This window comes from Hippoglossus hippoglossus, chromosome 22, assembly GCF_009819705.1.
Source record: "Hippoglossus hippoglossus isolate fHipHip1 chromosome 22, fHipHip1.pri, whole genome shotgun sequence".
Lineage (NCBI taxonomy): Eukaryota > Metazoa > Chordata > Actinopteri > Pleuronectiformes > Pleuronectidae > Hippoglossus > Hippoglossus hippoglossus.
The window spans coordinates 12956277-12977550 of record NC_047172.1 but is presented as its reverse complement, the minus strand read 5'-3'; the positions used below and the strand labels follow the sequence as shown (position 1 = coordinate 12977550).

The 21274-nt window shown below is 39.7% G+C and overlaps 1 protein-coding gene across 3 annotated transcripts; it reads right to left on the bottom strand.

Moving 5' to 3' along the window:
* Positions 1–490: 490 nt before the first annotated feature.
* On the bottom strand, positions 491–19093 carry cfap99 (cilia and flagella associated protein 99). 3 transcript variants are annotated; one of them, XM_034576869.1, is made up of 15 exons: positions 18823–19093; positions 17749–17893; positions 17571–17665; positions 17387–17493; positions 17126–17303; positions 16865–16945; positions 16713–16781; positions 16474–16560; positions 16283–16371; positions 15140–15344; positions 14811–14952; positions 14579–14730; positions 14293–14498; positions 13370–13553; positions 491–693 (listed from the first exon to the last, which is right to left on the bottom strand). In XM_034576869.1, exons 1-15 carry the CDS (start codon positions 18934–18936, stop codon positions 619–621), a joined length of 1929 nt encoding a protein of 642 aa, XP_034432760.1. In that variant the 5' UTR covers positions 18937–19093; the 3' UTR covers positions 491–618. The 3 variants fall into 3 exon arrangements, with proteins under 3 accessions (XP_034432760.1, XP_034432759.1, XP_034432761.1); XM_034576868.1 differs by lacking the exon at positions 491–693 and adding an exon at positions 13058–13225; XM_034576870.1 differs by lacking the exon at positions 491–693 and adding an exon at positions 13109–13225 and having other exon boundaries at positions 13366–13553.
* Between the last annotated feature and the right edge of the window lie 2181 nt (positions 19094–21274).

Genomic DNA, 21274 nt, shown 5'->3' with positions numbered 1-21274 from the left:
TTTTGAGTATAATCAATACACATGAACAATAATAATTTTTAAATGAATGTACTTTCTCAGGAAAATAGCTTTTGAAAGAGCTTTCCTACAATTGAATTTATGCAGCGATATCAGGTTTGGAAGAGGTGTTGAAGTGATTGACAAAATTGTTAGATTGGAGCACATTAATTGGACTGAAGGATAATTTCCAATCTTCAACAAATACAATATTCTAATATGTATTATACTATAAAAACGCTTTCCTGTTAAAGTCCTGGTTCTCTTCTGAGAAACGTCATTTTTAATGCTGGAAAAGGTCCTAAGGCCACAGACGTGTGTAATGCAGAAATGAAACAATTCTGAAAACTCAATATTTAAAGGACATAACAAACCCTGGTGCAACATGTAACACTAATGTTGTAACTGCAGTAAAAGGTGGACTACATTCAAGTGTGTAGAAAACTGTAAAAAATCAAAAATGATGAATTCATCATGGAGATAAATCTGACGGTGATTGTTCATGTACTTTTAATGCATTAAAATGTGTCACATTAACAATATAATAAAAGATGAAACACAGCTTTTCCATGTATTTCTCTCCTGGCGGCAGATACACCGATGATCGTCCTGGTCTGAAATTTAAAAGGCCCTCTGGATCAACTGCTCTAAGTTCTTTACCATCGACTCACAAATCTCCTCCGCCGTCATGGTTTTCTGGGAAGAAGAGAAATGTGGAGATGAATGAGGAATATTATTTCACTGCCTCTTTGAATGAATCGAAACCCAAACAAAAACCAGACAAGGCTAAAACTGTTAGTGAGCGCAGTCACTTCTTCTTTGATTTGGATTTCATACTCACTTTTGTCGTTGGTTCAGCGGTTTTGGCCTGGCTGCTCTTGATTTGCTCTAGTCTTCGCTGCTCTTGCTCATTTTCCTCGAGCTTTTTCTGCTCAGCCAAAACCTTTTCTTGAGCAATTTTCTGCTGAAGATCCTTCCTCTCCTTCTCTTTCCTGCAAAATGCCAAATAAAATAACATTAATGTATGTGTTATTTGTTGTGCTTGTATACTTTTCCTGCTGCCATAATCAGGTCAGACCTGAACGTGTTTTTCCTGACCTGATGGCTGCAGCCTGTGCCATTGCTCTCATGTGGAGGTACTCGGTCTCCAATTCCAAATCCAGCTTCTTCTTTTTCTGATTCACCTTCAGGACGTGCTCATGTCTCTTCTGCTGCTCTGTTTGCTCGACTTCCTTCAGGTGGGCCAGTCGCAACTTCAGCTCAACTATGGACATCTCTGCCAGCAGTTCATGTCCTGCAGTCTGACACGGGACAACAGGTTAACTTGGAGATACTGTAAATGAACGTACGTGAAATTTGTAATGACGTCCTCCCCACTCACTTCTGTGTCGTCAAAATACTTGAATCTGACGTGAGGAAGTGACTCAATGGCGCGGATTTCAAGGATGGTTTGAAACTTCCTGCTACGTTCTGCCTGTGCTTCCTCCAGTGCTTGTCGAAGGAGCACTTGACTTTGCTCCGAGACTTCTCTCACTGTGAAATGTACAAGAAATCAATGAGAATAGAAAGGAAATCATGAGAAAAAAACCTCATTAAATCACAAGTGTAGGCATACCTATACTTTGCTTGAATTTATGTAACTTCTCTTTGGCCATTTTCGAGTTATTCTGTCCTTCTGCCGCTTTTTGCACCAAGTCCCTCAGTTCTTTCTCTTCCTGCAACCTCTTCTCAGCATATTCCCTCATCAGCTGAGCTGTCTGCGAGACACAACAAAGCAACCAGAAGTACCATTTTATGGCATTTTTCATATATAATTGTAAATCCCTTGTAAAATTACTTGTTTAAAGAAAACAGACATGCTTTTGTGAAACTAATGCACCGTGCGGTCTTTTCTGACCTCTTCTTTCTTCAGCTGAGAGGCCTTCTGGTTTCTCTCCATGATAATTTTTGGGGGAAAGGCTGCCTCCTTGTGACTGATGCGACCCTCCAGACGCCTCTGCTCAATCTTGGCCAGCTCCTCATGAAGCTCCATCTCGCGCATATTCTTCTGCCACTGTACGAAAGAGGTGACCTCACCTCCGCCTTCTGCCAAACGCTCCACCCTGCATCAACATGCACAAGAACACTCAGAATTACTCTAGTGTAGTTTTTATTTTAAGAAATCTAAATTCGATCAAGGAACTCTTTTACATATTTTTATACAGTAACATTAATCAAAACATTCACAAGAATAATTAACTCCTTCGAATTCAAATTTCTCTGCAGTTCATTCTAATTGTGTCCTGTGCAGGATGCTACGGTGGCCCTGAAGGGCAAATTAAAATGGAAAACAGGGGAATCACAACAGCAAATCACAAAACACAACAACAAAAAGCAAAACACAGTGACATTAACTTCTACCGGAAAAGGTAGGTACCTGCTATGACAAAGTAAGGTTGGACGGAAGCACTGTGGCCGCTGTGGCTGATGAATTACTTACTGTTCATTTCACTCACTTGAATTGACTATTCGGACACACCCCATCTAATTTTCCCACCTGATAAAAAGACGAACAATGCTTCCGTCCAATAGGCAATAACTCTTGTCATAGCAGGTACCTACCTTTTCCGGTAGAAGTTAAAGTTGTGTTTAGCTTTATGTTGTTGTGTTTTGTGATTTGCCGTTGTGATTCCTGGAATTCCAGGGTTCTCTGGATGTTGACAACACTAGCATGATCTGGCACCAAATCAGCCATGAGCGAGAAGAGAGATCTACATGTCATCTTCCTCGATCTCGCTAATGCATTTGGTTAAGTACCACATAGTGTCCTCTGGGCTGCTTTCAACTTCTTCAAAGTACCAGAGCCCATCATAAATTTGATTGAAGCCCACTTCGAAGATCTGCAATTGTGCTTCACCACACCAGATTTTACCAACATATGGAAGCGCCTCCCCACTAGCCTTCACCATTGCGCTGGAGGTGATTATCAGAGCTTCAAAATGGGTAGTAGGTGGAGAGCGCCAAAAAAAGATCCCAACTGGGCCCCAAGATGCTGGGGACATGCACCCAGGTCTGATCAACCTGTGGTGGGCCTGCCTTAGAAGAGGGTGTCTTGTGATTAAAAGGCAGAAACGCATGATGACGCTAAGGTAATCCGCTAACATCAACTGGTGGTAAGCATTAATTAGTGCGATTGGACAGAAAAAGGGATATTCTCCATCTTTTCCTATGTTATAAAATGGGACAGTGTTTAGTTTAAAAAGGCATAGAGGTAATGATGTCTGATCTACTGAGCGTTGATTACATTGTTGATTACAAGGACAAAACACTTGATAACACTAAGCTGCAAAACTGAAGTTATGTGCCTAACATCCGCTCATGGCCACTTACACCTTAAAACATCTACTGGTGGTTGGCAGTTTAAAATGTGCAGAAGACCTTCAGACGTACAAGGAATATTCACCATCCAGTCCTATATTCAAAAAATGGGCCGTTGTGTTTTGCTTTTTGTTGTTGTGTGATTTGCCGTTGTGATTCACTATTTGTTGATGTCATTTGTCCTTCAGGGCCACCGTAGGATACTGAACATGCTGAGAAGTGGGTCAATGTGTGGCATGTAAATACTGTGCTATACCTTTTCAGCTCCTTCTCCTCCTTACGGTTACGCAGCGCCTTCTCCCTCAGCTTCATTGCATTGTTGAGCTTGACGGGACAGTTTTCGGTCTGACAACAATCAGCACAATGAACACATTAAATTAGATATTAATATACATGATATTAATATACATATACAATGAAAGATTGATCATTTGAAACAGATAAAATAATCAGATCTCACCATATTACTGGACGGAGTCTTAGTGAGATGTATTGAATTGAACTGGAGCTTTGAATCCAAGTCTTTCTGAACCTGGGTCATCACTCGCTGCAACACAGATGATGGTTCATCAGCAGCTGATCAGTAAAAATGGCTCAATACAAAGTGAAAGGTGGATGTGTGATTAACTACAAGGTTTAATCCAGCCTCCAGGGAGGTAAAATGAGAAAAACACCTCCATCACAGAAAATAGTCCCTACCCTGGTGCGTTCAGACCTCGGTCGATTCACAAAACTGAACTGTAACATGTTTGCTTCATTCAGCAGTTCCTGTGGAAACCAGATAGGATGTCATTACAAATGCATGTAATTAGGCAAATATAAGTAGTGATAATAATAACTCGATACAATACTTTAAATAAATTGTTAATAACTGTGACAGGTTGTGTTTATCGTAAAAGGGTTGTGGGGTGTCAGCTGACATTGGGCGAGAGGCGGGGTACGCCTTGGACAGGTCGCCAGCATATCACAGGACTGACATAGACACAAATAACCATTCATGCTCACATTCACAGCTATGTTCAATTTAGAGTCTCCAATATCACAAAAGAATGTACTCAAAATATACACCCTTCAAATTGAATTGAAATTGAACACAACAGAAGCAACACAAAATTTGTGTAAAACCGAGATATTCTTAAACTTAAAATTGTCCAAACACCAAAAACCCCACATACATTGGTATAGAATATATTTATTAATGTTTTATAATGTTTCTCAGTGTTTTATCGAACTGTTGGATGTATGAGCTGTTGATTAACTCTTACCCCCTCTGTTTAAATTTCCTGTATTATAATATATTTGTTAAACAGACCATCTTTTGTCTTTAAGATATCAGAGTATTTTTTTAATATAATAGTAAAATCTGACGTTGTACCGTAGTCTTCTGATGGTTCTCCTGTTTTATCTCCTTTATGATCTGCATCTCCTTTGGAGCCCTGTACGTGCTGTTTGGTACCTTCAAAACAAAAGCTTCATGATTTCAGTGAATCAGCCACTGCAGAATCTACAGCATAAAGGCCTGGTGTATGTTCTCCTAAGCATTATCTAAAGGCTAAAACAGCAGTCAGTACATATGTAAACTATCTGATTACCAATGTTGGAAGTAATAACTGTGAATGAGGCTGACCGGTTTGCATTTTTCCTGCTGTGGGATGAGCTCTGGCATCAGCAGAGGTCGAGGTTTGGGTTTCGTGAGACAGAACTCCTGGGGCTTGGTGGTTTTGATGGGAATTTTCTTGACCTGACTCCCACAGGACATTTTCAAATCAAGCTGGTCCATGAGAATATCAATATGGGGGCGCCATCTAAAGGACAAACAGACATATGCGGGTCATGTCTTTTTTTAAATAATGTGATTGTCTGAGAAGGGTTTTCCAGGACTATTTTACCTCAGCAGGGGGCTGATCCACTGTTCCTCCACACAGGCAGCATCGTAGATATGATTCCACTCTTCCTGTATCCATGTGGTGAGGTGTTTGAAGAAGAAGTTGAGGAACTATAACAAAACACACAACAGAGCTGTTATTGCTGTGTCTTTCCACTTCAAGGGCAGTGATGGGTTCAGAAACTTACTGTGTGCATCTTCTTGATGTCCAGAGATTTGACAATGTTGCTAAAACGCTGAAGTCCAATGTCATCGAGGACGAAAGTGGTGAGGTAACAGATAACTGAGGAGCAACAGAGTGTGACAAATATGTTCTTTTATCAACAGTAAAACAAAAATGAATGCCTGTTTATTTCATTAACTTACTGACAAACTGGCTCCGGTCACCTCTGGATAACCATCTCCCATTCTGGCCGTAGAAGACGTTGACAACTACGTCCAATAACTTTTTGTGCTCAGTGCATCCGGAGACAACATTAAGTATGAACTTCTTATGCTGAGCATCCATGTTCTGCCCAAGAACAACAAATGAAATGTTCATCAAGGAATAATTAGGTGCTTGAAAAATGGCTTTCTAACAAAAACTTGCAGTAGCTGATCACGTAGTTTTATTTCTCTCACGGTCTGAGGAATCTGTCTCATTACTTCTAGACCTTATTAAAATGTTTGGAAAGCTATCGGGGTGCACTATAAATTGGCAGTAGAGTGAATTAATGCGTCTGAGTGAGGATCTAAATCCTGAGTTTCTCTGCATCTTCCATTTAAAATTACTGACCATGTAAAGTACCTGAGAATCACTGTTCATAAGCAATCAGACCTGCTTTATAAACTGAACTATAGAGTTATGATAAATAGGCTTCGGAGTGATAGTGAATACTGGCAAACACTTCCCCTGTCAATGATGGGCCAAATTAATGCTGTAAAAATGGTGACCTTGCCAAGGTTCCTTACTTCAAAACACACCGAAAACACATCTTATAGGTAAAAAACATCTTTGTAAATCTAAAGACTCAGGGGGACTGGGTTTACCTGAGGTCCAACACTATGACTGGGCAGCCAATGCCAGAGCCCTTATTTACTGACAGGATGCATAGAGGTTAAAGACACAACCCCATCGTGGTTGGCTATAGAGCCGGACATTAGTGGCAGTTCCCTTCCAGCGCTACTCCAAAAAACCTCTTAGGTCATTTAAAGGGATTGGTTTTACAGTCAATAACGTGATACAGGTACGGCATCAAATAAAGGAAGTGTTCAATTTACCAAACACTTCTACTTTGTCCCCCATTTGTTATAATCATGCATTTCTCCCTTCACAAAGATGCTGTTATTTTGATCTGGAGGAGGAAAGGTCTTGCTTCCATCAGTGACTTGTATACTAATAATGTATCTACTTATTTGCTCAGCTTAAAGTCAAATTTATACTGCAGTCATCAGATTTTTTTCGGGTATCTGCAAATCAGGAACTATGTCAGAGGAAGTATTTCAAACTTTCAAACTTATAATTATCTAGATGAGCTTCAGTCCCTACTGACCTGTTACCAAAAATCTGGTCTCTAAATTTGTAAATGTGTCCAACTGCTTCACCTACGCAGCATCTGTGGACGTCCTGGGAGAGTGACATGGGAATTGAAATCTCAGAGGATTAATGGGCTAAATGTCTTCTTAGCATACACTCTTGCTCAATTAACTCGGACCATCAGTTAATTCAATATAAGGTCCTACATAGACTCCATCATTTAGGGGTTAAATAACACTTATTTTACACATCCTCATCTCCACTCTGCAACAAATGCAAACAATCTAAAGGAACCCTGGTTCACATGTTTTGGGTCTGCAGCAGACTCCACTGGTTTTTCATTGCTTCTCACATGTCTATGGGAACAATCTTCCTCCCAATCCAGATACAGCCAATCTTGGCTGGTCACAACAGTTAGAAACTTTCAATCGCGGGCAAACTTTAATCTTGTTTGACAACCACTAAATGTTCTGTCTTTTTTTCTGGAAAACTATAAATAAAAGAAACAAGAACAACCCCCATGCCTCCACTCCCAATCCCCCAAATAAATCTATTAATAAATTACTTCTATTAAAAAAAACTTGCAGTAGAAAGATAAAAAATAAAATCTAATTTAAATTGGTGTTACATGAAAAGATCAAACCGGCACAGATTTGACTTCACTTACCTGCAGATCCTTTTCAGCATCTTCTATGAAGCCATCCAAACACTGTTCGCCAGCACTGAACTTATCCAGCAACGCAGTAGCCTCCTTGACAAGAGATCCGTCGTCTGATGCCATTTTACATTGACCTGCAGAAAACAGATGGAGATTGATAACTGTGGTGAGATGATCTGCACTTGCAGAAAATGCCACAAACGTTATCACCAACAGAAAAGTGGGAAAAATATATATTTGTATTAAAATATTATAGATTCATGAAGAGTTTTCCAAAGAAGAAGAGCATTTTGTTTTCAGCTCGAACCGTTACCATGTTCAGCAGTTTTGGGCTTGCTGCTCTTGATTTGCTCGAGTTTTTGCAGCTCTTGTTGTTTTTCCTCGGGCTTATTCTGCTCAGCCAAAACTTTCTTGTCTTGAACTACTTTCTGCCGAAGATCCAGGCTGGTCTTCCTCTCCTTCTCTTTCCTGCAGTTTGCCAAAGAACATAACATTAATGTTTATAGGCATCATAGCTGGCTACATAGCTCTCCCCACTAGCGTTCACCATGGTGATGAAGGTGATTATCAGAGGTTCAAAATGGGTGGTAAGTGGTGAGTGACAAAAGTCGGGGGTCCGATTAACACCAATCAGGGCCTTACATGGACGACATGACAACCCTGACCACAACAGCACCATCCACCAGACGGCCGCTACGGAAACTTGAAGAAAACTTTACATGGGCCAGAATCAGAACTGATACCAATGCCTTGCCATCCAAAACAAACGCAGCTCAATAGACCACATTTGTCTGTGAATGAGAACAGGGACACAGAGGGTCTGCTCCACTGACTGGGTTACAGTTCCATCACATGTTGTCACTACCACCCTGAGACCAGACTTGACCATCTTCATCTTTTCCTATGTTCTAAAATGGGACAGTGTTTAGTTTAAAAAGGCATAGAGGTAATGATGTCTGATCTACTGAGCGTTGATTACATTGTTGATTACAAGGACAAAACAATTGATGACGCTAAGGTGTAAAACTGAGGTTATGTCCCTAACATCCGCTGGCGGCTGTTAACACCTGCTAACATCTACTGGTTATTGGTAACTTAAAATGTGCAGAAGACCTTCAGACGTAAAAGGGATATTCACCATCCAGTCCTATATTCTAAAAATGGGCCGTTGTGTTTTGCTTTTTGTTGTTGTGTGATTTGCCGTTGTGATTCTCTATTTGTTGTTGTCCTTTGTCCTTCAGGGCCACCGTAGGATACTGAACATGCTGAGAAGTGGGTCAAGGTGTGGCATGTAAACACTGTGCTATACCTTTTCAGCTCCTTCTCCTCCTTAAGGTTTTGCAGCGCCTTCTCCCTCAGCTTCATTGCATTGTTTTCGGTCTGACAACATCAGCAAAATGAGCACATCAAATTAGATATTAACATACATTATATTAATATACATATACAATGAAAGATTGATCATTTGAAACAGATAAAATAATCAGATCCCACCATATTACTGGACGGAGGTTTAGTGAGATGTATTGAATTGAACTGGAGCTTTGAATCCAAGTCTTTCTGAACCTGGGTCATCACTCGCTGCAACACAGATGATGGTTCATCAGCAGCTGATCAGTAAAAATGGCTCAATACAAAGTAAAAGGTGGATGTGTGCTTAACTACAAGGTTTAATCCAGCCTCCAGGGAGGTAAAATGAGAAAAACATATCGATCTGAGAAAATAGTCCCTACCCTCATTTGTTCAGACTTTTTCTCCCAAAACTGTGTCATCTTTTCCTCATTCAGCAGTTCCTGTGGAAACCAGATAGGATGTCATTACAAATGCATGTAATTAGGCAAATATAATTACTGATAATAATAACTCGATACAATATTTTACAGATTGTGTTTATCGTAAAAGGGTTGTGGGGTGTCAGCTGACATTGGGCGAGAGGCGGGGTACGCCTTGAAGAGTTCGCCAGCATATCACAGGACTGACATATAGACACAAATAACCATTCATGCTCACATTCACAGCTATGTTCAATTTAAAGTTTCCAATATCACAAAAGGATATACTCAAAATATACACCCTTCATGTTGAAAAACACACAATGAGTTTAAAACTGAGATAATCGTTTACTTAGAAATTGTCCAGACACCATAAACCCCACATACATTGGTACAGAATAGATTCATTAATGTTTTCTGATGTTTCTCAATGTTTTGTCTAACTGTTGTATTATAATATATTTGTTAAATAGACCAAATTTTGCCTTTTAGATATCAGAGTATTCTTTTTAAGTTAATAGTAAATCTAATAGTAAAAGATATCTCCTTTATGATTTGCATGTCCTTTGGAGCCTTGTATGTGCTGTTTGGTACCTTCAAAACAAAAGCCTCAGTACATAACAGCAGTCAGTACATATGTAAACTAACTGATGAGCAATATTGGAAATATATACAGTGTATAACTGTGAATGAGGCTGACCGGTTTGCATTTTTCCTGCTGTGGGATGATCTCAGGCATCGGGAGAGGATGAGGTTCGTGTTTGATGAGACAGACCTCCTGGGGCTTCGTGGCTTCAAGTTGGTCCATGAGAATATAAATATCGGGGCAAGACAAACAAGTCTTCTTCTTCTTCTCTGTTTGGTTTATTGGCAGGTGGTACAGATATGTGTCCCAGTTGAAACACCCTTCAAGTACAGAAACTTCTTCTTTGTTCAGTTTATTGACGGGTGGTAACCAAAAGTGTAGAAACATCAACATGTACTCTACTTGTAGATGAGGATCAAAGTCAAGAAGCATCTCAGAAGGACATTTTACCTTTGATGATCAGAGGACATTTTACATTATAGTGTTGGAGTGTCACACCTCCAGGAACGGTGCAACAACACAGTAGATGGTGGTAATGCACCTTGACGTTGGTTTCCAGCCGCCAATAAACTGAACAAAGAAGACAAAAACAAAAGTTTTTGGGTGTGTGGTGTGACGCTCAGCTCACATGAAATCAACATATACACAAAGCACTCTTCAAATGTAAAAAAAATGATGATTGCATAAAGAGTGCATATATTAAAACGAAACATTTGTTCCACTATATACAGATGGATCCAAAGTTTCTATTAAAGGAAAAACAGGTTTTGGTTTCAATATACCAGACTTGAAAGTGTCAGTGAACAGGAGAACTTCAGATCATTTGTCAGTTTACACGTCGGAGATGGTAGCGATTGCGGAATCATTACATTAAATCAGGAAATTTGTTTTGTGTACAGATTCGTGCTCAACATTGATTTTAATATAATATTATACTATAATATTAATAGTAAACTTATTTTCATCTAACAGTAGGCCAGATTTAGTTAATGAGATATTGGAGACTGTGTATAGATTTCAGAATATGAATATTGTGAGTACTTTTATGTGGATACCGGCACACAGAGGTATAAAGGGCAATACAGGGGTGGATTTATTGGCTAAGCAGGCAAAGGAAACTTTATTAAAGGATGGCAGCATAGCTGGGATGCTCACACAGGGGGACACCAACTGGTTGGAATGCTGAGTTAGGTTGCTGTTTCAAATGGGCCAAATATTTTCATAAACAGCTAATTATAACAAATTTAACTTGATGAAGAGCAACATGGATGAGAAGTCTGAGAATCAATGAGATTGGGTGATGGTGTTAAAAGCTCCAGCACAAGTGAGGAAATGGATCTTGAATTGAGAGAGTTTTGCCAACTGTTTTCAAGGTCTGAAGAATATGATCTGTGAAGCTTAACTCATGTATCTGATCAAAGTAATTCACAGCCCCCTTCAATTTAAAACGTGTGTTTTGCTCATTGGGATCATTTATATGTGGCCTTTACAGTGAAGTATGATTCATGTGCAGACTTTGACACTTGACTGAGAGATTATAGTGCAATAGAAACCCAGTAAGCCAGTACATTAATTGTATAGACATGTTTCATAAGAAAAAAGTTTGGTATGAGATTTTAGTACAAAAAATGAGGGAACATAAGATACAATTTGAGGGAATTTGTGGAAATGATTGCATTATTCCAGCTGGTTGTAAGTGGTGAATGAACATTATGGTGAATTAAAGCCTCTGTTATGAAGCCTCTGTATCTTTCCTAGTGGTTTGCACAGTTACATAAGTTATATTGCTCACTGATAGAAGAGTTATAGACCTCACCTATGAAACAAGCGGCGGCTATAAGAGGTAGAAGTCCCCTAACCCAACCCTAACCCTAAAACCAAGTCTTAACCCCCAAACAGTCCATTAAAGGGGGGTCACAAAGTGAGGACCGGCCAAAATGTCCTCACTTTCCCAAAATGTCCTCACTCTGTTGGTTATATGCTCAAACTGGTCCTCACAAAGAAGCTGTACAAACACAGTGAGGACACGCAATGGCATAATGCATTACCTATCCCCTATCCCCTTACCCTGACCTTAACCATCCAAACTAAATGCCTAACTCTAACATAACCCTAATTCGAACCCTTAGCCGAAAACCAAGTCTTAACCCTCAAACAGCTCTTTGAAGAAGTGAGGGTAAGGGGTTAGGGTTAGGGTTAGGGCCAAAATGTCCTCACTTGTCTATGCTTGAAATGGTCCTCAAAAAGGGTTAGGGTTAGGGTTAGGGTTAAGTAAAGGAACACACACACACACACACACAGACACACACACACACACACACACACACACACACACACACGGATGTGGCACAATGGGTAGCATGGTCGTCTTCTAATCAGAAGATTGATGGTTTGATCCCAGCCTTCCCCGTTCCGCATGCCAAGATACTGAACCCCAAAAATTGCCCCTTCTCATAGAGAAAGTGCTGCAAATAGATGCACTGTATGAATGTGGTGAATGGCAAAAACTGTGATGTAAAGTGTGTTGAATTGTCATCAAGACTAGATGAGTGCAGTTCATTGATTCATACTTTCATCCTAACCAAATCGTTATCCCTTAACATGACCAATTCATACTGTTGGAGCCATAACGTTGTTTTGTATATTTCATTTTAATTTCTTTTTAATATTGCAGGTTTTGCATATGCAGTCCGGCATGGAACACAAGGTGCACTAATGTTGTTGGGGAAGGAATATAGTGGGGCACCTGGTGATGGAAATCATGTGTGTGTTTTATTTGGGAGAAGCAACAGTTGTTGATCATGTAGCTGTTTCAGTTTTGTTTTGTGGATTGGAACTTGTTTTGATCTGCTGTGATCAGCATCATTTTCGGAAAGTGTTAATAAATCTGAAGCTGCAAACTGGACATTGGATTTGGGTTGGGCCAAGTTCCCCCCATTCAGGCCTCAGTGGCTTATTTGGTATTTCTTTCTTTGAAAGTCACCACACATACCTAACCTTAACCCACCCACAAATCACATCTTACCCTTAACCTTATCCAGGACCTCAGAAATTACGTTTTAGTTCATTAGAGCCTGACTTAAGTGAAATGAAACCATTCTGAAAACTCAATATTTCAAGGACATTACAAACCCTGGTGCAACATGTAACACTAATGTTATACATACAGTAAAAGGTGGACTACATTCAAGTTTGTAGAAAACTGTAAAAAAACAAAATTATGAATTCATCATGGAGATAAATCTGACAGTGATTGTTCATTTAATTTTATTGCATTTAAAATGTGTCACATTAACAACGTAATAAAAGATGAAACACAGCTTTTCCATGTATTTCTCTCCTGGCAGCAGATAGACAGATGATCATCCTGGTCTGAAATTTAAAAGGCCCTCTGGATCAACTGCTCTAAGTTCTTTACCATCGACTCACAAATCTCCTCCGCCGTCATGGTTTTCTGGGAAGAAGAGAAATGTGGAGATGAATGAGGAATATTATTTCACTATAGCTATGAATGAAAAAATCAAACACAAACAAAAACCAGACAAGGCTAAAACTGTAAGATCAGTCACTTCTTCTTTGCTTCGGATTTCATACTCACTTTGTCGCGTGTCCCGGCTTGCTCTGTGGTTTTTTCAGCGGTTTTGGCCTTGCTGCTCTTGATTTGCTCTAGCCTCCGCTGCTCTTGCTTTTTTTCCTCGAGCTTCTTCTGCATAGCCAAAACTCTCTTGTCTTGAGCAACTTTCTGCTGAAGATCCACGCTGGCCTTCCTCTCCTTCTCTTTCCTGCAACATGCCAGAGAACATAACATTAGTGTGTAGCTGTGTAGCAGCACGAATCTCTGCCTGTCTGACTGACATCTCTCAGTGGATGTCCGCACATCACCTAAAAACCCACCTTGACAAGACTGAACTACTTTTCCTTCCAGGGAAAGGCTCTCCCACCCATGACCTGACTATCACCATCGACAACTCTGTGTTAGCCCCCACCCAGACTTCTAGGAACCTGGGTGTGACACTCGACAGTCAACTCTCCCTTACCGGAAAACATTGCTGCAACAACCCGCTCATGTAGATACATGCTGCACAACATCAGGAGATGCTCCACTCCTCCGCTCCCATCACTGTTTACCAATGGCTGCCCGCATCCGCTTCAAGACACTAGTACTTGCATACCGTGCTGTGAACGGATCGGGTCCAGTCTACATCCAGAACATGGTTAAACCTTACACCCCAGCCTGTCCACCCCGCTCTGCATCTGCCAATCGGCTTGCTGCTGGACACCTAGCCATTCAACAAAATCCCCACTGTTTGCTGTCCTGGCTCCTAAATGGTGGAACAAGTTCCCCATTGACATCAGGACAGCAGAAAGTCTACACATCTTCCGACGCAGACTAAAGACCCATCTCTTCTGACTACACCTTGGTTAAGAAGATGATGTCTAATAATCATGGTCAACTCTGGTGTTTATATATATATAAAAAATGGCCATAATCAAGTCAGAGCCGAACGTGTTTTTCCTGACCTGATGGCTGCAGCCTGTGCCATTGCTCTCATGTGGAGGTTGTTGAGCTCCACCTCCTCCAACAGCAGCTCCTTCTTTTTATGAGTCACCTCCAGGATGTGCTCACGTTTCTTCTGCTGCTCTGTTTGCTCGACTTCCTTCAGGTGGGCCAGTCGCAACTTCAGCTCGACTATGGACATCTCTCCCAGCAGTTCATGTCCTGCAGTCTGACACGGGACAACAGGTTAACTTGGAGATACTGTACATGAACGTACGTGAAATTTGTAATGACGTCCTCCCCACTCACTTCTGTGTCGTCAAAATTCTTGACTCTGATGTGAGGAAGTGACTCAATGGCGCGGATTTCAAGGATGGTTTGAAACTTCCTGCTCAGTTCTGCCTGTGCTTCCTCCAGTGCTTGTCGAAGGAGCGCTTGACTTTGCTCCGAGACTTCTCTCACTGTGAAATGTACAAGAAATCAATGAGAATTCAATGGAAATCATGAGAAAAAAACCTCATTAAATCAAGTGTAGGCATACCTATACTTTGCTTGAATTTATGTAACTTCTCTTTGGCCATTTTCGAGTTCTTGTGTCCTTCTGCCACTTGTTGCACCAAGTCCCTCAGTTCTTTTTCTTCCTGCAACCTCTTCTCAGCATATTCCCTCATCAGCTGAGCTGTCTGCGAGACAGAACAAAGCAACCAGAAGTACCATTTTATGGCAACCATTTTTCATTTATAATTGTAAATCCATTGTAAAGTTACTTGTTTAAAGATGTTTGTAGAAAAATGCTTTTGTGAAACTAATGCACCGTGCAATCTTCTGTAAATGCATTTTATTCATGATTGTTGAGTGGTCTTTTCCAACCTCTTCTTTCTTCAGCTGAGAGGCCTTCTGGTTGCTCTCCATGATGTTTATTCGGGCAATGGCTGCCTCCTTGTGACTGATGCGTCCCTCCAGACGCCTCTGCTCAATCTTGGCCAGCTCCTCATGAAGGTCCATCTCGCGCATATTCTTCTGCCACTGTACGAAAGACGAGTCCTCACCTTCGCCTTCTGTTAAACGCTCCACCCTGCATCAACATGCACAAGAACACACAGTAATTACTCTAATGTAGTTTGATTTTAGGAAATCTAAATTGTATCTCTTTTACAAGAATTATTAAGTCCCTCAAATTCACGACGTCCTTTGCACCGTTCTACCCTATCTATCTATCTATCTATCTATCTATCTATCTATCTATCTATCTATCTATCATCTATCTATCTATCTATCTATCTATCTATCTATCTATCTATCTATCTATCTATCTATCTATCTATCTATCTATCTATCTGTCTATCTATCTATCTAGTTGTTGGCTGATGATCACATTTGTGCGTGAGAAATGCATGCTCCTTAGAGTCGAAGGCTTTATAGAAATCTAAAAAGAATAGAAATTCGTTCTCTTCATTAGGTTACTTCAATAATGTCCAATACTAGTCTGTATTATTGTGGATTGATCTTTCTTTTAAGAAGCCAGACTGTGTTTCTGCGACTTGAAAGATGAAAGATGAAAGATTTGAAATGCCTATTTGAAGACGAGTATGTGTAAACGTAAGTTAGCAGATTGTAGTCTGAGTTTCTAAGAATAATAAGTCTTCTGTTTTCTATATATGTTGGGTTTTTGTTAGGTTTTGGAAGTAAGATAATAATCCCTTGTCTCATTGTGGGTGGGAGGATACAGGATTCAAATGTTTCCAAAAACACTTGATACAGCAGTTTTCTTGAAATGGACTGTTTGAATGCACCTCATCTCCCGCCTGTTAAAAATACGGACAGTGCTTCCATCTGATCAGCAATGATCCTTGTCCTGAGAGGTACCTACTTTTCCAGAAGAGGTTAATGTCGTTGTGTTTTGCCTTTTGTGGTTGTGTTTGCTGTTGTGATTGCACGTTTTCTGTTATCATTTGCCCTTCAGGGCCACCGTAGGATGGGTCATGGTGTGGGCATGTAAACACTGTGCTGTACCTTTGCAGCTCTTCCTCCTCCTTACGGTTACGCAGCGCCCTCTGCCTCAGGATGGCTGCACCGTTGAGCTTAACGGGACAGTTTTTGGTCTGACAACATCAGCAAAAAGAAACACATTAAATTAGAAATTAACATACATGATATTAATATACATATACAATGAAAGATTTATTATTTGAAACAGATCTCACCTTATTACTGGACGGAGGTTCAGAGGGTTGAAATGAATTGAACTGGAGCTTTGAATCCAAGTCTTTCTGAATCTGGAACATCACTCGCTGCAACACAGATGATGGTTCATCAGCAGCTGATCAGTAAAAATGGCTCAATACAAAGTGAAAGGTGGATGTTTGTTAAACTACAAGGTTTAATCCAGCCTCCAGGGAGGTAAAATGAGAAAAACATATCGATCACAGAAAATAGTCCCTACCCTGGTGCGTTCAGACTTCTGTGGATTCCCACATCTGAACTGTGTCATGTTTGCCTCATTCAGCAGTTCCTGAAGTGAAAAAAATTATCTTAATTTTGTCTTTAAGATATCAGAGTATTTTTTGAATATAATAGTAAAATCAGACGTTGTACCTTAGTCTTCTGATGGTTCTCCTGTTTTATCTCCTTTATGATCTGCATCTCCTTTGGAGCCCTGTACGTGCTGTTTGGTACCTTCAAAACAAAAGCCTTGTGAGTTCAGTGAATCAGCCACTGCAGAATCTACAGCATAAAGGCCTGGTGTATGTTCTCCTAAGGGTTATCTACAGGCTAAAACAGCAGTCAGTACATACCTAACTAACTGATCAGCAATATTGGAAGTAAATACAGTGTATAACTGTGAATGAGGCTGACCGGTTTGCATTTTTCCTGCTGTGGGATGAGCTCTGGCATCGGCAGAGGTCGAGGTTTGGGTTTGGTGAGACAGAACTCCTGGGGCTTGGTGGTTTTGATCGGAATTTTCTTGACCTGATTCCCACAGGACATTTTCAAAGCAAGCTGGTCCATGAGAATATCAATATTGGGGCGCCATCTAAAGGACAAACAGACATATGCGGTCATGTCTTTTTTTAAATAATGTGATTGTCTGAGAAGGGTTTTCCAGGACTATTTTACCTCAGCAGGGGGCCGATCCACTGTTCCTCCACACAGGCAGCATCGTAGATATGATTCCACTCTTCCTGTATCCATGTGGTGAGGTGTGTGAAGAAGAAGTTGAGGAACTATAACAAAACACACAACAGAGCTGTTATTACTGTGTCTTTCCACTTCAAGGGCAGTGATGGGTTCAGAAACTTACTGTGTGCATCTTCTTGATGTCCTGAGATTTGACAATGTTGCTAAAACGCTGAAGCCCAATGTCATCGAGGACAAAAGTGGTGAGGTAACAGATAACTGAGGAGCAACAGAGTGTTACAAATATGTTCTTTTATCAACAGTAAAACAAAAATGAATGCCTGTTTATTTCATTAACTTACTGACAAACTGGCTCCGGTCACCTCTGGATAACCATCTCCCATTCTGGCCGTAGAAGACGTTGACAACTACGTCCAGTAACTTTTTGTGCTCAGTGCATCCGGAGACAACATCGAGTATGAACTTCTTATGCTGAGCATCCATGTTCTGCCCAAAAGAACAAATGAAATGTTCATGAAGGAATAATTAGGTGCTTGGAAAATGGCTTTCTAACAAAAACTTGCAGTAGCTGATGACGCAACCCCATCATGGTTGGCTATAGAGCAGGACATTAGTGGCAGCTCCCTTCCAGCGCTACTCCAAAAAACCTCTTAGGTCATTTAAAGGGATTGGTTTGGCATCAAATAAAGGAAGTGTTCAATTTACCAAACACTTCTACTTTATCCCCCATTTGTTATAATCATGCATTTCTCCCTTCACAAAGATGCTGTTATTTTGATCAGGAGGAGGAAAGGTCTAGCTTCCATCAGTGACTTGTATACTAATAATGTATCTACTTATTAACTCAGCTTAAAGTCAAATTTATACTGCAGTCATCAGAACAAAGAGATGTCCCCATGTTTTGAAATCTGGCTTGCAGTGCTCTCTAGTACTTTATATATATGGAGAAAATCCGATATGCGATGTCAGGGAAACCAAGTAGGTTTAAGTATATTTGGCAACCCTTCCTTGACTATATCACAGTACTGATGGAACTTGCCTGAGACCTCAACACCTTCATGGTTTTTCAACACTTATCTCTTATTTTCTTTTCAAAACACAATGTAATTGTATAATTGAACGGCTGACCATTGTAAAATGTGTCACATATGAAGTAAATCATTTAAAAAATATTTCCATTTGTTTATGTATTTGTTTTTATTACATTTTTATTTACAGAACAGAGGCGGTTATCAAACAAGAACAATCCCCCTGCCTTTACCCCCCCTCACAATATTATTACAAATATGTATCTATAAATAAATAACTTATATAAAAGAAAACTTGCAGTAGAAAGGCGGGAAAAAAATCTAATTTGAATTGGTTACATTGATTACATGAAAAGATAAAACTGACACAGATCTGACTTCACCTACCTGCAGATCTTTTGCAGCATCTTCTATGAAGTCATCCAAACACTGTTTGCCTTCACTGAGCTTATCCAGCAACATAATAGCCTCCTTGACAAGAGATCCGTCGTTTGATGCCATTTTATGGAAATTGATAACTGTTGTGAGATAATCCGAACTGGCAGAAAATGCCACAAAAATAAAGTTATCACCGATAGAAAAGTGGAATGTTATAAATTGTTATAAATGAATGAAGAGTTCTCCCAAGAAGAAGAGCAGTTTGTTTTCAGCTCCAACCGTTGCCATGTTCAGTCGTTGCTTAGCAACACACTGGTGTAAACAGACCTAACAAGACCTTTGTGCATTTTTAAGTTAATATATGTCCTATGCATTACGGGTTGTTGACACTGTGGAATGATAATGTTTTATTCTGTTCTTTGTTGCTTTTAAATAAAATACATTTTATTTCATTATTATTATTTCTATTTTTTATCTTGTTCTTTTCTGCTTTGTCTTGTTTGGTTTTTCCTTTTTGTGTATATGTATGTATGTGTATATATGTGTCTTTATAGGTGTATGTATATATATATATTTATGTATGTATGTATGTATGTATGTATGTATGTATGTATGTATGTATGTATGTATGTATGTATGTATGTATGTATGTATGTATGTATGTATGTATGTATGTATGTATGTATGTGTGTATGTGTGTGTATGCGTGTATATGTCTATATGTGTGTCTATATGTGTGTCTATATATATATATATATGTGTATGTCTGTGTATGTAAGAGGGGTGTAGGTTTAATATGTTCATCCATGTGTTACATTTTGACATTATGGTGAAAAATAATAGACACAGTCTTCAAAATAAAGGGCACTCTGGTCAGGCTCCCCACATTCAAAAAAGACCACACAAAAAAGACCTAACCAGAACAGAAACATCAACATGTACTCTACTAATGACACCTTTGTTTTTATTATTGATCAGTTTTGTTCACTGGATTAAAAATCATCGATGGTTTTAATCCATCGGCTGAATATTAACATTGTGACATCTGATCCTTTGTTGGCTCCCACAACAATGATTATGACGTAGTATATTGTGACGTCTGTGCTGCCTTCATGTGCTGTTGGAAATGTTAGATTTGGCACGACCATTAAATCAACGCGATAAATACAACATGAAAAGATTAAACACATGCAAATAATTATAACCAGATTAAGGCAATGGGCCAGTGAATAATTGTTGTAAAAAATATATAATGGCAAGGAAAATAAGGAAAAGTGAGTAGCTGTAAGTGAGGCTTTACTGAGGGAAAATCATAGATTAAACCGAGGTTTTAGAGCAGTCTCACAATGCATCAACTGAGTTCCTGCATTAATCTGATTAACATAATCTGATTATTTTGTGAGCATGTAAACAAAGTCATTAGTTTAGTATTCTGTTGTCAACATTGTTTCAGGTTGATGTTTCAAATGGGCTGAATATTTTGTATAAACAAATAAGTGAAGGTTCAATCAAAAGAACAAATCAAAGGATGTAATTGTCAAATTTAACTTGAAGAAGAGCAACATGGATGAGAAGTCTGACTATCAATCAGATTCATCGAAAGTTTGAGCATCTACAGTTTCATCACATCAGAGCAAACTTAGTGACCACTTGCTGATAAAGACTGTGTGACCGTGTTAAAAGCTCTAGTACGAGAGAGGGAGTGGATCTGCTTTGATTCAGTTACTTCAATTGTATTGGATTTGGCTGCGTCGCTGTTTACGCCTGAAACTCCAGAAGTGTTTTGTGGACTCAACCACTTCAACCACCCCTCCATCGGCATAGTGGTGAGTGGATAATGGGTGAATTTAAGTTTTTCTGTGAACCATCCCTTTTAAAGGTTTAGTGTGTAAGATTTAGTGACATCTAGTGGTAAAGTGGCATGTTGCAGCTGAATACCCCTCACCTCACCATCCCCTTCCAAACATGAAAGAGAGCCTGTGGTGGCCTTCAGTTGTCATAAAAACTCCAAAGGTGTTTAGTTTGTCCCTTCTGGGCTACTTTTAAAAAACATGGCGGCCCCCGTAAAGAGGACCCACTCCCAATATGCATATAAAGTATTTAAATACAAAGGGCCCATTCTGGGGTAAAGAAAAAAAACTATTTGTACAATTTAGATGAAACACACGAGTGAAAACATCATTACGATTATTTTACATACATTTTCTGCAAGTAGATCCCTTTCACCTAAATCTTACCCACTGGACCTTTAAAGAGGGGATATAGAAAGGTTGTGTCTGACAATGTTGTGTTTGTGGGACAACGATAATAAACGGGCACAATACAAATCTTTATGAATGAATCTTTATGTACCTGGAGTGGGGATAAATCAAATTAAAATGATTTGGGGAGGGAAACAAAATCTCCAGTCATGCTTACATGGTCTGTTTTGTCTGCGCTTCCCATCGCGGCAGTGGGAGGT

Coding starts and splice junctions, on each gene's coding strand:
- cfap99 (XM_034576869.1), bottom strand. CDS start 18,936: ATGGCATCAAACGACGGATCTCTTGTCAAGGAGGCTATTATGTTGCTG. Junction 17,304..17,386: donor TGGATCGGCCCCCTGCTGAG/GTAAAATAGTCC, acceptor TTTGTCCTTTAG/ATGGCGCCCCAATATTGATA. Junction 14,953..15,139: donor CTCAGCTGAAGAAAGAAGAG/GTTGGAAAAGAC, acceptor TCTGTCTCGCAG/ACAGCTCAGCTGATGAGGGA.